Genomic DNA, 15,042 nt, shown 5'->3' with positions numbered 1-15,042 from the left:
TGTGCACTACATGTGACAACATTCTCCCATATTCTCCATATGTCTGGACTATGGGGGTAGGGTTGCAAGATGGAAGCCTTTTCTTAAATAGAAAAACATCCAGAGCTGGCTAAAATTTGCAAAACAATACATCAAGTCTCCCAAAGCCATATGGAAAAATGTGTTATGGTCTGATGAGACCAAGCTTGAACCTTTTTGGCCACAATTCCTAAAGGTACGTTTGGTGCAAAAAACACTTTGCATCACCAAAAGAACACCATCCCCCCATGGCTAAGCATGTTGGTGGCAGTATCATGCTTTGGGGTTGCTTGTCTTCAGCTGGAACTGGGGCTTTAGTGAAGGTGCAAGGAATTATGAACCATTCCAAATACCAGTCACCTTTGGCCCAAAACCTTCAGACGTCTGCTAGAAAGCTGAAGATGAAGAGGAATTTCACCTTTCAACACGACAATGACCCCAAGCATACATCCAAATCAACAAAAGAATAGCTTCACCACAAGAAAATTAAAGTTTTGGAATTGCCCAGCCAGAGCCCAGACCTGAATCCAACAGAAATTCTGTGGGGTGTCCTGAAGAGGGCTGTGCACAAGAGATGCCCTCGCGATCTGACAGATTTGGAGCGCTGTTGCAAGAAAGAGTGGGCAAATATTGCCAAATCAAGATGTGCCATGCTGATAGACTCCTACCCAAGAAGACTGAATGCTGGAATTAAATCAAAAAGTGCTTTTCAACAAAGTATTAGTTTAAAGGTGTATACACTTATGCAACCAGCTTATTGTACTTTTTTTTTTATATACTTTTTCCCCTAACAGATTTGTTTTTCAATTGAATTGTACAGGTTATAGGTCACATTAAAGGTGGGAAAAGTTTTGAAATGATTTACTGCGGTCTCATTTTTTATATCACAAAAACCTGGCATTTTAACAGGGGTGTGTAAACTTTTTATATCCACTGCATGCAGCCTAAAAGGTAGGACCCAAGCATGTGCTGAACTAATGACTAATGGTATTACACACACTGACCGTGCAGAGACCGCAAACCAGCTAGTGGATAGCTTTAGTGAAAATTTCACTCCCTTATCCCCAACAAACTTATCACAAACCTTGCCCCAAACTTCCTCCCTACCCTACATATCTGAAAAGCAGGTAATTAAATCCTTACCCAAGGTAAAAAAAATACAGCCTCTATGGGGCCAGACAGCATCCCAGGCTGTCTTCTAAATAGGCTAAAACTTGAACTAGCAACACCATTAAGTACTACTTTTCAAATCACAGCCTAACCACAGGCTTGGTTCTTATGGAAAGGAAAACAGCAAAAGATATATTCCCCTCCACAAAGGGTGGCCTAGCAACAGACCTGGGGAATTCTAGATCCATAAGCCTGACCAGCCTCATCTGTAAGGCCATAGAATGCATCATTATGGATCTCAAAGACATAGGCAACCTCCAAACCCTGGATCCAACCAGATTGGCTTCGTCAAGGGCAGAGATCCTGCCTATTAAATCTGGTCGATTACTTTGAAAATGTGACCAGTGCCATTGACGAGGGCAAATCTGTGCATAAAGCATACCTCGACTTGGCAAAGGCTTTTGACACAATCCCACACTCAAGCATTACCATTAAACTTAGCAAACTGAATGTAAACCCCTTTGTTGTAAGATGGATTGCCAACTGGCTCACAAACGGGACTCATCCCATCAAAGGGGGTGATTTCACATCAACCAGCAGACCTGTCACCATTGGGGTGCCACAAGGGTCAGTGCTGAGCCCCCTGTTTGGTATACACTTCTCAGAAGTTCAGGCCAAAACTAAGGGGTTGTGGCTGACCAAGTTCGCAGAAAACTGCAAACTAGGTGCAGTTACTGAATCCCCAAATGATGTCAGTATACTTCAGGAGGGTCTTGCATAGACCAACAACTGGTGTCTTAGTCATGGTCATAAACTGAATGCAAAGAAATGCACCATCATTCCCTTCGGCAAAAACAAAGTCCCTTCAAACTATCACATCAACAATACCCTAAGTTCCTACGAAATGGTAAGGGATCTGGGATCTCAAGCTGACTGCACCCTTAACTTTGACCACAATGCTTCTACTGTAGTAAGGAAGGCTTTCTGTGTAGCACACTATTAGTAAAGGCTTCGCCTTGAGAGCAAAGGAGGTTATAACCCCTCTATAATCAGCACTAATCAGACCTATAATCGAGTATAACACCCCATTCGGTATGTACCGTACAAACGCCCGCACCAACTGGACAGACCTCAGACATTTCTAACAAAGAAAATCAAGGAACTGCAGCACTTGCCTTACACAGACTGACTAAAGTCCCTGTCACTATACTTTTTATTTTATAGACTTCGTAGAGGAGACTTATGCCTGGCTTACAGAGCAATCTCAGACCCAAACCTAATGAACTTGCTACACGTCGGTAAATCAAACGGGACTAGAGCTGAGCTACCCATTCCAGGGACCTATATTTGGTCTGAGACTTGAATAGGATGCGCTGGAGTGACAGATTTGTCTCACAGTGACTGCCACGTCTTTGGAATAGGCTGCCAGTTCAGGTGAAGCACAGCACCCCTATGACACTGTTCAAAAAGAACCTGGACGAGTGGATGGGGCACCACAAATTCTTACCGGGGATAGTGCCCACAATGCTTCTGGGCATGGGCAGTCATTATTAAGTGCAATCCTGGGTAATGAATAGCCTATACATGCTATTACATTGGGATTTAACAGCTAGTCTTGAAATGATCTCCAGGTTGATGGTCTAGTAAACTCCTATCATCCTTCTATGATCCTTTCTGCTACCTTCTAGTAAGCTGCTAAACAATAAAACTTCATCAGATCCCAAGATGCCATTATCATTGCAGAAGCACACCCACCCCAAGTACTGCTGGGGAAGATGACTACAGAGCACCATTCTCCAAATCCAAACATACCTCTCAATTTCAAGAAGTTTGACAAAGCAAAAATAACGGGACAAAAGCCCAAAAATAGACACACATTTTACAAACTGCTCTTATAAACTTAATACGTTGTTAGAATAACAACTTGCATTAGCATGTATTTTTTGGAAGGATACGAAGTCTGAAACTCAAATGTCTGCTATTTTTTAATGATTTCAATCTTCAATGATTTGTCAGAAAACCACAAATTGACCAAAAATATGAATTAAAACTATGGACATTTTACAAAAATCCAGACACTTGAGAGGTATGAATCCAACAACCACCTCTTTGTTGGGGACAAAGCTTTAAGCGTGATAGGAAAGGCCTAGGGATACCCCAGCTTAAACAGTCAGCAAAAGCCAGCTACACTACACCTTTCAGAGGCCAAGTACAGAGATGAGATGGCTCAAATGAAGAAAATGCCACTATGATGCAGAAGATACAACCATCTTAACATCAGATATACTAGCAAACAAAAGGAGAACATTAAGACAAAACTACTAGGTCCTGGAGTTTGTCCATTCACATTTCTCTTTCAATCATAGAACTGTTCATACTTTTCTTTAGCCCTAATTTTCTTGCAGACACAGGGGAACCACATAAGCCAGCAAGTACTAATTTCAATCCTGAACATTGAACAAACACACACAAACACACACACATACATATACACGTGTGTGCGTGTGTGTATGTTTATGCACGTGCACATATTAACCTACATGCTCCTGTGAGAGTACATAAGAACACCAGGCTATGCATCATTTGAAAGGAAGGATGACAAATATAAAACTACAAATTACTAAAACATCATTCAGTCAAATTTTCAGTTGGACGAAGAGTATAATTTCAATTACTATAAACATTACCGAAGACGGTACTTTAAAGCAATCACCAAATTGAACTACAACACTTAAAAAGTATTACAATGTATGCACCCTCATATTCCAGGACTTTAAGGCAGCACCACTTTAACAATGTGAATAAATTTAAATTTAGTGATTAAAATATTCACTTTAAAGTACTCCAGATCACCTGGCAGCCAACATGACACAAAGTTTTTTCATGGAAAAAAAACAAAAATCTCTCACCTTTTTCATTATGTTCATCTTTGAATGACTTAACGGTCTCAACAACAGCACCAATACCAATGCTAACTGCCAAGCCTGTAGAAAAGAACAACAAAAGTGAAATCAGAAATGAAGACACACCATGATGACAAAATAACCCAAATACGTCCCTCAGACTTTGCATCCCACTTCCCCAAATTAACGTTGGGTATATGCCACTACCACCCCCTTCCTACTAGAAACCAGACATCCTTGGTAGACCAATAACCATAGTAGGTAAAGCACCCTGCTATAAGTAACAAAGTGAAATTGCTGCTAACATCAAACTCCACACATTGTAGTTCAGTACCATGGGGGGAAAGGCAAATAGCCACACATTGTACTATGGAGTGCGAGGAGGTAGACTGGCTGCAGAAAACCAGAACATACATCCTTAATAAAATAAGTTGCTTTTTTATGGAAATAAGGACTTAAGCACAGTAAAACTTGACTTTCTTTCACCATGAGAGGGAAATGCCTTCATAAATATATAGCTTCTACACTCATATATAATTTCACTTGGTCACACTGGCTTGAAAGTACAATGCATCTTGACAATGTACAAGCAAGGACAGCACATTCCTCTATGTGAGCTAGAGGACCGACTAGATTCTAGATAACCCAGAATCCATCAAAGACTCAGTCACTAGAACAGTCTGCTGTGGAGAATGGGAGAGAGTGCAAGGTTGCATTCCCATATCCACTCTAGAGTGAGACAGGCAACCTTGAAAAAGCTAGGAGAATGCATCAGGATACTCAGTCAGACACATGAAAATGGTTGCCACAAAATATTTCATTTTGTAAACTGAAGTGATGCCTGGCTGGAAGCATTAACTTTTTCTAACAGATCTGGCAATCCAAGCCACACCCATATATTTATGGAACAGCATATACCAGGTAACAGTGGCTAATGTTCCGTCTATTGTCCATTTTCATTCTTCCTGAATTATTGGGTTTGGATCCGATCCTTGGATATAACACGGCTGTTACTATAGCTCGTGGTAACCTAAAAGCTTGAGTTCCTCCTTACCTATAATGCACCAACTCCTAACATATCTCAAATCTTGTTTTCTAGAGAGTATAAATTATAAAATATTAATATAATATGCCTAACAGAAGAAGCCATTATCTGGTGATCGGCATAAGCACAGTGGTGCTCTTATGATTTCTCGTTCTTCCAGAAGTCCATCATGACAAAGGTTGGGGCTTGGTGGGCAGGGAGTTGAACAATGAAAATGGACAACACAAATGGAGCGTTATGATAAGTACATAACTGACGACATCGGATAAAGTTTTCATTCCTTCCTCACCTACTGGGACAGAGTCCCCATCTACCTGAAATCCCTGGTGGACTCTAAGTATGTTCCTGAGCACGGCTGAACCAAAGACTGCTCTTCCCCATGAGAACAGATCTAGTTTGTACTGAGTAATAAAGATATGAGGATTAGCCCAAGTAGTAGCTGCACATGCATCATCCGTGGAATGCCTAGATAAAAATAATGACGAGCTCACCATGGATCTAGCTGAGTGGGCTCTTAAAAGTTTTGATAATGAGATATCCAATTTATTGCAGACAAAAGATAAACAGTAAGCCATCCTGCCAAAGTTACCTTTATAACAGACATGGCTATTTTGTAGTCTGACAAGTAGATAAACAGTTGATCAGATTTTCTAATTTCTTTTGTTCTGTATAAGTAGAAACATAATTGTCTATGAACATCCAAGTGCAAACATGTATTCTCCCTTGTTTTCAAATTTTGGAAAGAAGACAGATTAATGGACTGTTGGTATTGGATTATGACGCAACCTTAGATGTGCCGCTATCCCTATGAAAAATCAAGTAGAAAGGCATTGAGGATAGTGCTTGAAGTTCTGATATTCTTCTGGCTGAGGTAATAGAACCTAGAAAGATCGTTTTCCAGGTCAGGAATTTAAGATCAGATTTAGCTGCTGGCTCAAAGAGGAAATGAATTAAGGCCTGCAGTACTAAGTCACATGGTGAGTAGAGTCTTTTTAAGGTAGTCTTAACAAAAGAGTGCCTCTTAAGAAGGCCTTACAAAAATCTTTGATGAAGCAAGGGAAGAATTCTGAAATTCCATATGGAAGTTAGAAACTGCTGCCAACTGAACCTTAATGGTCGAGGAACTGGCTCTTTCACTGAAAACTGTTGCTAAAAACTCCTGGACACTGTGTGCAGGGGCTGCAAAATGGTCAGTATGTCTTTGATGAGCCCAAACAACAAATGTCTTCCATTACCTTCTGTAAAGTTTTCTGGTAGAAGTTTTATGTGAAGACAAAAGAATATGATGGACAGTGGATGACAGTATAGGTTTGTCTTGCTACTAATGAAATTGCAGAAACCATGCCATTAGCTTGAGGTTTGAGATATTTGGATGAATCATGCATGTCGAGTGACACAGGTCGCCTGGAATTAGATCCAGAATCCAAGGTGAGTAAAGCAGATGAGGCCAAAGAAGGAAGAATCAAATCTGTCGGGACCGGTAAGGTGCAATGAGGATGACTTTGCTCTTCAACCTGGCAGCTTTCTGCAGAAATCCAGGGATCAATGGAGTCGGCAGACAGCATAGAGGGGACCGAGGGGCCAACTATGACAACATCCCTCTGTAATCCCCTGGGAGGGGAGGGGGAAATCAGGCAAAGAAGCAGGTGCACTTGTTGTTTAATGGAGAAGCAAAAAGATCATAGTAAGGATGGAATTTCTGCCACTTTTATTCAACTAAGAGCTTGTTGAGAAACCTCTCATGAGGTAATAGAATGCCATCTGCTCAATTTGTCTGCTATCAGGTGGGACTTCCCCGGAAGGTGCATTGCTATTACAACACAGTTGGATAAGATCACCTGTTACTACACACTGACACAATGGGTAAGACCTGGTTCCCCCTTGTTTGTTGCTGTACCAGAATACCAACATGTTGTCTGTTGAATCGCAATTGTACCGAAAGGGAGAGCATTCTGAAAAGCCTGCAACGCTAACACCACCGCTCTCATGTCTAGAATGCGGATATGCAAACTGGTCTTTTTGGGGGACCAAGTGTCTTGGACTGTTTTACCCAGGAAGTGCTACCCTACCCAATCTGAGATGTGTCAGTGGTCACTATGGCCATAGGTTAAGGGAGAATGAAAGGAAAGTCTTGTAGAACCTGATCTGATCAAATCCACCACCAGAGGTATCTCTTGCATGATTGAAGGATCTTAACTTGAAAGGACATTCACTGATAAAGAATTGACCACTGCTTATCATCCACCGAAGAATTCTCATACGAAGTCTTGCCAAGGGGACTAAAATTATGGCAGCTGGCATTAACCCAAAGGCTTGAAGAAGCAGCGTCGGCATCTGAACCCATGACCTGATGTCCAGGGCGTCCAGGGAATACAAATGGACATGATCCGGCGTCCGCGCGTCACAATCTACATGACCACGCCATATTTTCCCTACAATAAAGGTCAAAACCAGACAACAAACAAACAACTAACCTTGACAAGACTATGTAACAAAGAATACACAATATTTACATATGTCATACTAACCACCTCTAACTACAGGGGAAGGAGGGTAAAATAACCCTGCAGCAATGTGGATCTTGAACATCTACATTTACCAGTAGGTAGTACAAACTGTACTATGTTCTTCAATCTACATTGCTGCAGTTCTTACCATTAGAATCCCCAAAGCAGGAAGTAAGATGGAGGTCCTGGAGGTACAAAGAAGCAGGAGGCTAAAAATGCCCTGCAAACAACACAGTGAAACCAGCCCAGTTGAAGTAAAGTGGCAAACTGTAATGGGTAGAAAAAGTAATGTGAAAAGTAAGTAGTGAACTCCAAAAAATGTCATTCCAACCCTCCTCAAGCTGCTGCCTCAAAAGTTGCTACTAGCCCTGGAATGCCTGTTAATGTGGGCTGGAAATCTCAGCTGGAATCTCCTTGCCATGAAAGTAATAAAAGCCAATCCCACTTAAACAAAGTTGTTTTGACACAGGCTTGCCCTGGGAACTCAAAGCAAAAGAAACAAACAACTGCTGAGACTGCTTTAACAACCAACTGCTGAATTCCAAATAATACTTTAACACTGTGTGCATCTAAAGTGTGTGCAAAACCTTTTTCCTTTTTTTTTTTGGGGATTTGCATAAAAAGCAATAAAATGAATAGTTTGGTTTAAATACTACTAGAAACACCCTTAAGCATATTAGGATTAGTAGTAAGTAATGATACATCCTTATGGAAAATCAAGAAAGGCTCAGCATGCCAGTAAGGCCTGTAAATCAGAGCCCTTCTTGCAGAGTTTATTTGCAAACAAAAGCAGTCTTCCATGATAAATATTTCACTCAGAGAAGGCTGCAGGCTCAAGGTTGTAGAGTGAGAGTCAACACACCAACACAAAATTATCCAGGAGTACAGGAGTAGCTCTCTTGAGGGTCTTATATTTCTTGCCCTCTAAGAAATTGCTTGAACAAAGGATGATATTGATGCCTCCTTCCACCATCTCTTCTACATATTTGCATACACTTTCCTTGTAGCGAAGAATCAAAATCTTCAATGGTTTAAAATAAACTTGTTCCTCTATGGTTCAAAACAGAATATGCAAACAGGCCTCAGGAGGCGAAAGGAAGTTTCAAGTGAAGGTTGAAATGTAGCAAATCCCAAACGTCTAGGACAACAACAGGAGTGGAGAAGGGCAGGCATGGAGGCTTCCGTGCCAAAGAATTCTCAGTAACCCCATGGAGGCCACTGAGGTAATATGGAATCAATTAAAGGAGCCCTTGGCTCCTCCTGTAGAAGTCATGGGTATGGGAGGAGGAGAGGAGGCCAGGATGTCTAAAATCACAAAAATTTTTTCCTGTTGAGAAAGAAGCGTCCCTTTCAAGCTGAGAGATGGAACAGCAACTTTTGTGCAAAGGCTCCTGTTGGTTTAGTGGAAAAGGAACCAGATCTACTTTCTATTCCCCATGACACTGTCAATTTCTGAAATACATGAGGATCCAATTCCACTCACAGGGATCCGTAATTGTTCTATATACATCTGACTGCAGCTTCTGCTGTCCTTCCAGGCACCCACCCCACCACATCTGAGCTGAGCCTGCTTGCACAACATCAAATCTTAGTTCTGCACTTGGAGGGATAACTTCCTTGCTTGTTGATGTTTGACATTGACAGCCCACATGTGTTTAATGTCAAAATCTTTGAGAGAAAGAAGTAACCCCTGACCTAATGTGCTTTTTGGACAAAGGTTACTGTGTTCATGTTGATATCTCCTTGTTGTAGTCTGAAGAATCAACTGTCTTTGAAAGTCTTTGCATTTAGATGAAACTCCCCATCCCCTTTGTTTGTCTGATCTATCTGGCTGGCATCTCTGTGAGAGCCTCTTGAGTCCTGAAAGCATTTCTGTTTTGTCTGAGGCATCTGTCGTTAAACAAATTGTTTTTGAAAATGTGGTATTGTTTGAATCCAGTGCGTGTCATCCTTGCATGCACCATTCCATATTTTTTTGAGATAATATTTTTTTGAATCCTCATATGCAGAGCATTGTTGAGCCCATCCATACATACAGATACCATTCATTGCCTAAGATTTGAAGGAGGGAATTTGCAGTCAGCCGGACTGATGGAGAGACTGATGATAGTTGTGGAGGGACTGATCTGTAAGAGCCCGAGACTGAGGAGATAGTCAATGCTGTAATTCGGACTCACACTTCTGTTTCACATGTCCTGAGATCTGGGATAGACTGGACTTTATTTTTATTTAAGAATACCCAGGCTCCTTAGTTTCGCTATCACATATTCTAAATGAAGAAGAAGCTCTTTTCTTCCTACTTCCAAGATTCAAAGATGATGGCCTGTAAGGATAGTTCCTTATTCCTTTTAGTAGCTCAGTCTAAAGAAGGATTTCCGTGTTAGCCTTTAGCCAGAAGATAAGTAAGCAAGCAAAAGACTGACACAACAAACTGAAGCTGAAGACCCCTTTGCAGAGAGATAAAGGAACGTGCTTGGTCCTTAAGAAACATAAAACTAATTCTCCTTGAGATCCAGAAGTTCCCATGAAATGATCTTGAGAGAGAAAGCTAAGATCCAATGAACGTCAACATTTGGAGCAGGAATGTCAGATAAGTGTTGAGGGTAGATAAGAATCAAAATTGGATCCGTGTGTTCCCTTCTTAAATTGTAGGAACGAGCGGCCCTTCTTTGGTACCATAGGAACAGAATAGGAATAAAGGCTAGGCCTGGGATGCATAGGAAAATATGCTAACCTCCCTATTTTCTTTGTTGAGGAAACTGTCTGGCATGCCCTTGAGAAAAGAGAGGAGGTATGCCTTTGAAATGGAAAACAGGTAGATGCCCGGAAAACAATAAAAGTGGTAACCACATTAAGCAATTATCTTTGAGTGCACCAACCTTCCCTAAAAAAAGTGCCAACTTCAGAAAAAAGGTGCCAGGGTGCTCCTCTGGGTCTGAAATCTGAGGCTGGGAAAGCTTCACCCGAAGGGACTGTCTGTCCCTCACAGAGACTGGCCTAGAGAACTCCCTGTCTGAGCTCTGAAGAGCCCTCCTGTTCTAGGCCTGGGTCTAGATCTAAGGATCGATCCACGATCAGCTGGCCGAATTTCTGCGCTTGGGAGGCTGGACCCCCTAAAAAATCTTTTACAGTCCTGCAAAACTTAGCCTTGTCTTCCATTTAATTAAAACTGCCTTGTCTCCCTTTTCTTTAAACTTCTCAGTTTCTTTAAACAACACTCTAAAATCGCACAGCAGGACATGTTCAAATTTTGATTTTAATCCCTTCAAACAAATTTGCCATAGAAGAACATTGATCCCCTAGCTAAGCAGAGGCCTGTACAGCATCAAAACCACATTGCAAAGATGCTTGCCAAAACCACATTGCACTTGGCCACCCACAAAAGAAGCAGAACCTAAGCAGAAACAACAAAAACAAAGAGCCCTGGTGGAGCCGAATCCCACCACAAAACCTAACGAATGCGGTCCCACCCACGACACCTCTCTCTCCTGCCTGGACGGTTCTTCTAGCGCTTAGCCTTTGCCTTTGTCCTGGCGCTTCTGCGCATCGGGCGGCGAGCATCCGTGGGCATTCACTAAGATTGCACTTTCCAAAAGACCAACTAACCTTGCACAATCCAACCTTTAATATAGTGCGGCGACAGCCAACTTTCTTGTCGACAGCCAACCTAAGCAAAAGGGAGCCCTAAAGGCAAAATAAATATCTTAGTATCTGTCTCCCACATGAAAATGCAATTATTGACTTTTTTTCTGACATTTTTCTTATCACTGAGAAATCAAAACTACGAAAAGAAAAAAAATTCTAGCGCAATTTTTGAACTCGGAACTTTTTGAATGAAAAATGAAGAACCGAATCAAAAGCTGCCGCAACTGCTGCACTGCATCGGGCCATCGCGGCACCATGCGCAAAAAGATGGTCATCATGCGTTGCATTTGTACCCTTTGTACCCCGTAGTCGGTCCATCAAATCTGACTGACCAACCAACTACTTTACTGATATTACGGGCCGACCGAGGACAGCGGACTACCCAAGTGTAAGGACTGCAGCAATGTGAGATGAAGAACATCTAACCAGGCTGAAATTTTTGCACTTTAATGAATTTTCTTGATCTGAAATCTTATTGTTTGTACTCTTGCCAGAGGAAGTAAAGCTGTTACTGATACCATCTTGAAAACTGCTCCTATAAACTACAGTATGTGAGAGGGTTCTTACTGGATGTGTTGTAATTTATTGCGATTCCTAGAACGGAGTAAGTCTGGAGTACCTGATATCTTGCTCTTTTGAGTAGATGCCTGGTTGGGGAGGTGATGAGCCAGTTGTCTAGATATGGAAACACCTGGAATCCCTGCAGTCTCAAGTCAGCAGCTACCACTGCCATGTATTTGCTGAACACCCTGGGGTGCTGTGTTGAGAACAAAGGGCAATGCCCTGAACTGTAATGACTGGCTCCAACACAGAAACGCAAGTATCATCTGGAATGTCTGTTCAGGTTTGTGTGATAGCACCCGTCTTGAAGGTCTATCGAGCACGTCCAATCATTCTTGCACAAAAAGGACAAAATGGAGTGAACCATGACCATCCAAAACTCTGTGTGTATCAGAGTGATTTGTTCAAGTCAGTGAGACCCAGAATTGGTTTCCAAGTCCCATTTCCTTTGGCACTAAAAACAATCTTGAGTAAGTTCTGGATTCTATCTGATATGGAGAGACCTAGCAGCTTCTTTATTTCTAGTGCTGCTTTCCCCTGAGTGGGTGGAACACAGAAATTTGCTTCAGGATGGAAATGGAAAGGAAAAAGGAATTATATAATCTCTGGAAATGATCCTGTGCACCCAGGTGTCTTTTGTGATATCGACCCAGACACTCTGGTGCAGGGATAAACAACCTCCATTTGCCTCCAGAGGGGGACAGTCAGGCCTACCTTCAAGAGCGTTGGTAGGGTATGTCAGAGAAGGAATCCCTAGACCCTTGGTTTTGAAGGCCATCTCTGCCATGTGGGCATTGTCTCTCATACGAGTTCCTCCCTCTGATTCTGGGAGATCTGTCTCAATGTGGACCATGGAAAGGATCCTGAAATTTCTTTAACCACATTTTTTGCCCTCCTTGTTGATTTCTAGAAAAGGTCCTTTCAGGGGTTGAAAAATACACTCCCACAGCAGAGGGAGTCTTTCCATTTTTTTCATAGCTCAAGAATGTGTCCTTCACTTAGAGGCCAAATAAAAAACTTCCGTAAAAGGGGGCCACTAATGAAACAGGATTAGTAGGGCTCCGCAAAGTCACACAAGCACATCCAACAATGCCTGCTAATGGAGATAACCTGAACCCGCTGCCCTTGAGATACCCTCAGCTGCAGGAGAGATGGGCCTCATGGACAAGTTACAAATGGACTGTAAGGCTGCCAACTGTGAGGCTACAGAAGTCCGAGTCTCAGCAGTAGTGGTCCTTAAAGACAGTCGGACAGTTCCTTAATCAAATCTCTTTGCAACCTAGTAAAAATGTGCCAAATAGTTAAGCAAACTAAAAGAGAAAGTTGCTGAAGCATACATGCTTCTCAAACTTGTCCAAAGCCCTTGACTCCCTGTTAGGTGGATGGACAGTGAAACTTTGTTCTGCAAGTACCTTCACCACCACCATCATGACCACAGCATCCACAAGTACCCCGCTTACTATAAAATTCCCTTCCTGCTGGTGAAGCCACAATGCAATCCAGTCTCTTAGGAATTGGTTCAACCAAATAAGATCCTTTCACGCCCACCATAAATCAAATCAATGAGCTCATCAGCAGGCAGAGTTACCCAGGAGGTAGACAGTCCAGATCCAAAAGCCTCCAGGAATACCTATTCCTCCGAAGAATTCTGGGAGGACCAGCCGCCTCTGTTTCAAGATTTCTAGAATGTTTCCAAATGAGACGTCATCAGGTGATGATCATGAGGATCATTACCTTTTACTGAAATCAGTATCCTATGTGATAGGTTCCTGTGGAAAATACAAGTGCCTCCTTTTGCACTTTCCTCTCCCAAGGTATTTCTTTGGTGGGATGCTTCAGAGAAGTATCAGAAGAGATGGGATACCCTGCTGGGTAACCTGAAGTGTCCAGACTGCCTCTTACAGTGGAGTAAAATGTTGAGGCTCAAGGTGCAAAAACATATGACATGCTGAAGGAAGATCCAAGGAGAGAGAAACCATCCAGCCTGACGAAGCAGAGAAAACCCTCTCCACCACCTCAAAAGCAGAATATCCTAGGGAAAAAGAAGCTGATGCGGCTGAGAAGACATGATTCTGCCCCATCAACTCCTTCTGCCGAAAGGCATTCCACTCAAGGCAGGCAGACGACAAAGTCGAGCTGTCCAATGCCAAGGCTCCAAGCAGCACAAATGACTCTGACAACTTTGAAGTCAACTCCACAACCTCTGATCCAGTATGAATGCTATGGCTCGAGAGTCATCCTGATCCAAACTCAATGGAGCACTAAGAGAAGACCTTACAGCGGAGGATAACAGTCTGTGTGGAGTCTACACACACACACACACACACACACACACACACACATATATATATATATATATATATATATATACATACATAGAATGGAGAAAAAGTGTTTTGGTACCGATTTTTAAGAATAAGGGTGATGTGCACAGCTGTAGTAACTACAGAGGGATTAAAGTGGTCAGTGACAGCACGAAGTTATGGGAAAGAGTAGTGGAAGCTAGGTTAAGAAGGGAAGTGATGATTAGTGATCAGCAGTATGGTTTCATGCCGGGAAAGAGCACTACAGATGCGATGTTTGCTCAGAGTGTTGACGGAGAAGTACAGAAAAGGTCAGAAGGAGTTTCATTGTGTTTTTCTAGACTTAGAGAAAGCATATGACAGGGTGCCTAGAGAGGAGTTGTGGTATTGTATGAGGAAGTCGGGAGTGTCAGAGAAGTATGCAAGAGTGGTACAGGATATGTACGAGGGTAGCATGACAGCAGTGAGGACTGCGGTGGGAGTGATGGATGCGTTTAAGGTCGATGTGGGATTACATCAAGGATCAGCTCTGAGCCCTTTATTTGCAATGGAGATCGACAGGTTAACAGACGAGATCAGAAAGGAGTCCCTATGGACTATGATGTTTGCAGATGATATTGTGATCTGTAGTGAGAGAAGGGAAAAGGTGGAGAAGACCCTGGAGAGATGGAGATATGCTCTAGAGAGAAGTGGAATGAAGGTCAGCAGGACTAAGACAGAATATATGTGTGTGAATGAGAGGGAGGATAGAGGAATGGTGAGGATGCAAGCAGTAGAGGTGGCGAAGGTGGATGAGTTTAAATACTTGAAATCAAAAGTTCAGAGTAATGGTGAGTGTGAAAGAGAGGTGAAGAAGACAGTACAGGCAGGATGGAGTGGGTAGAGAAGAGTGTCAGAAGTGATTTCTGACAGACTAGTACCAGTAAGAGTAAAAGGGAATGTCTACAAAA

At 42.3% G+C, this 15,042-nt stretch overlaps 1 protein-coding gene across 2 annotated transcripts in view; it reads right to left on the bottom strand.

Annotated features, from left to right (window-relative positions):
- The window catches only part of LOC122805553 (atypical kinase COQ8A, mitochondrial-like), a 768,588-nt gene that overhangs the window by 631,624 nt on the left and 121,922 nt on the right, over nt 1-15,042 (bottom strand). For both annotated transcript variants that reach the window (XM_044075768.1, XM_044075766.1), the window contains exon 5: nt 4,038-4,112. In XM_044075768.1, the coding sequence (XP_043931703.1) occupies nt 4,038-4,112 (75 nt within the window). The remainder of the gene's footprint in view (nt 1-4,037; nt 4,113-15,042) is intronic.

This window comes from Protopterus annectens, chromosome 6.part1 (assembly GCF_019279795.1).
Source record: "Protopterus annectens isolate FY-2018-M chromosome 6.part1, PAN1.0, whole genome shotgun sequence".
NCBI lineage: Eukaryota > Metazoa > Chordata > Ceratodontiformes > Protopteridae > Protopterus > Protopterus annectens.
Note: the sequence above shows the minus strand (reverse complement) of the source record. Positions and strands in the feature narration are given on the sequence as shown.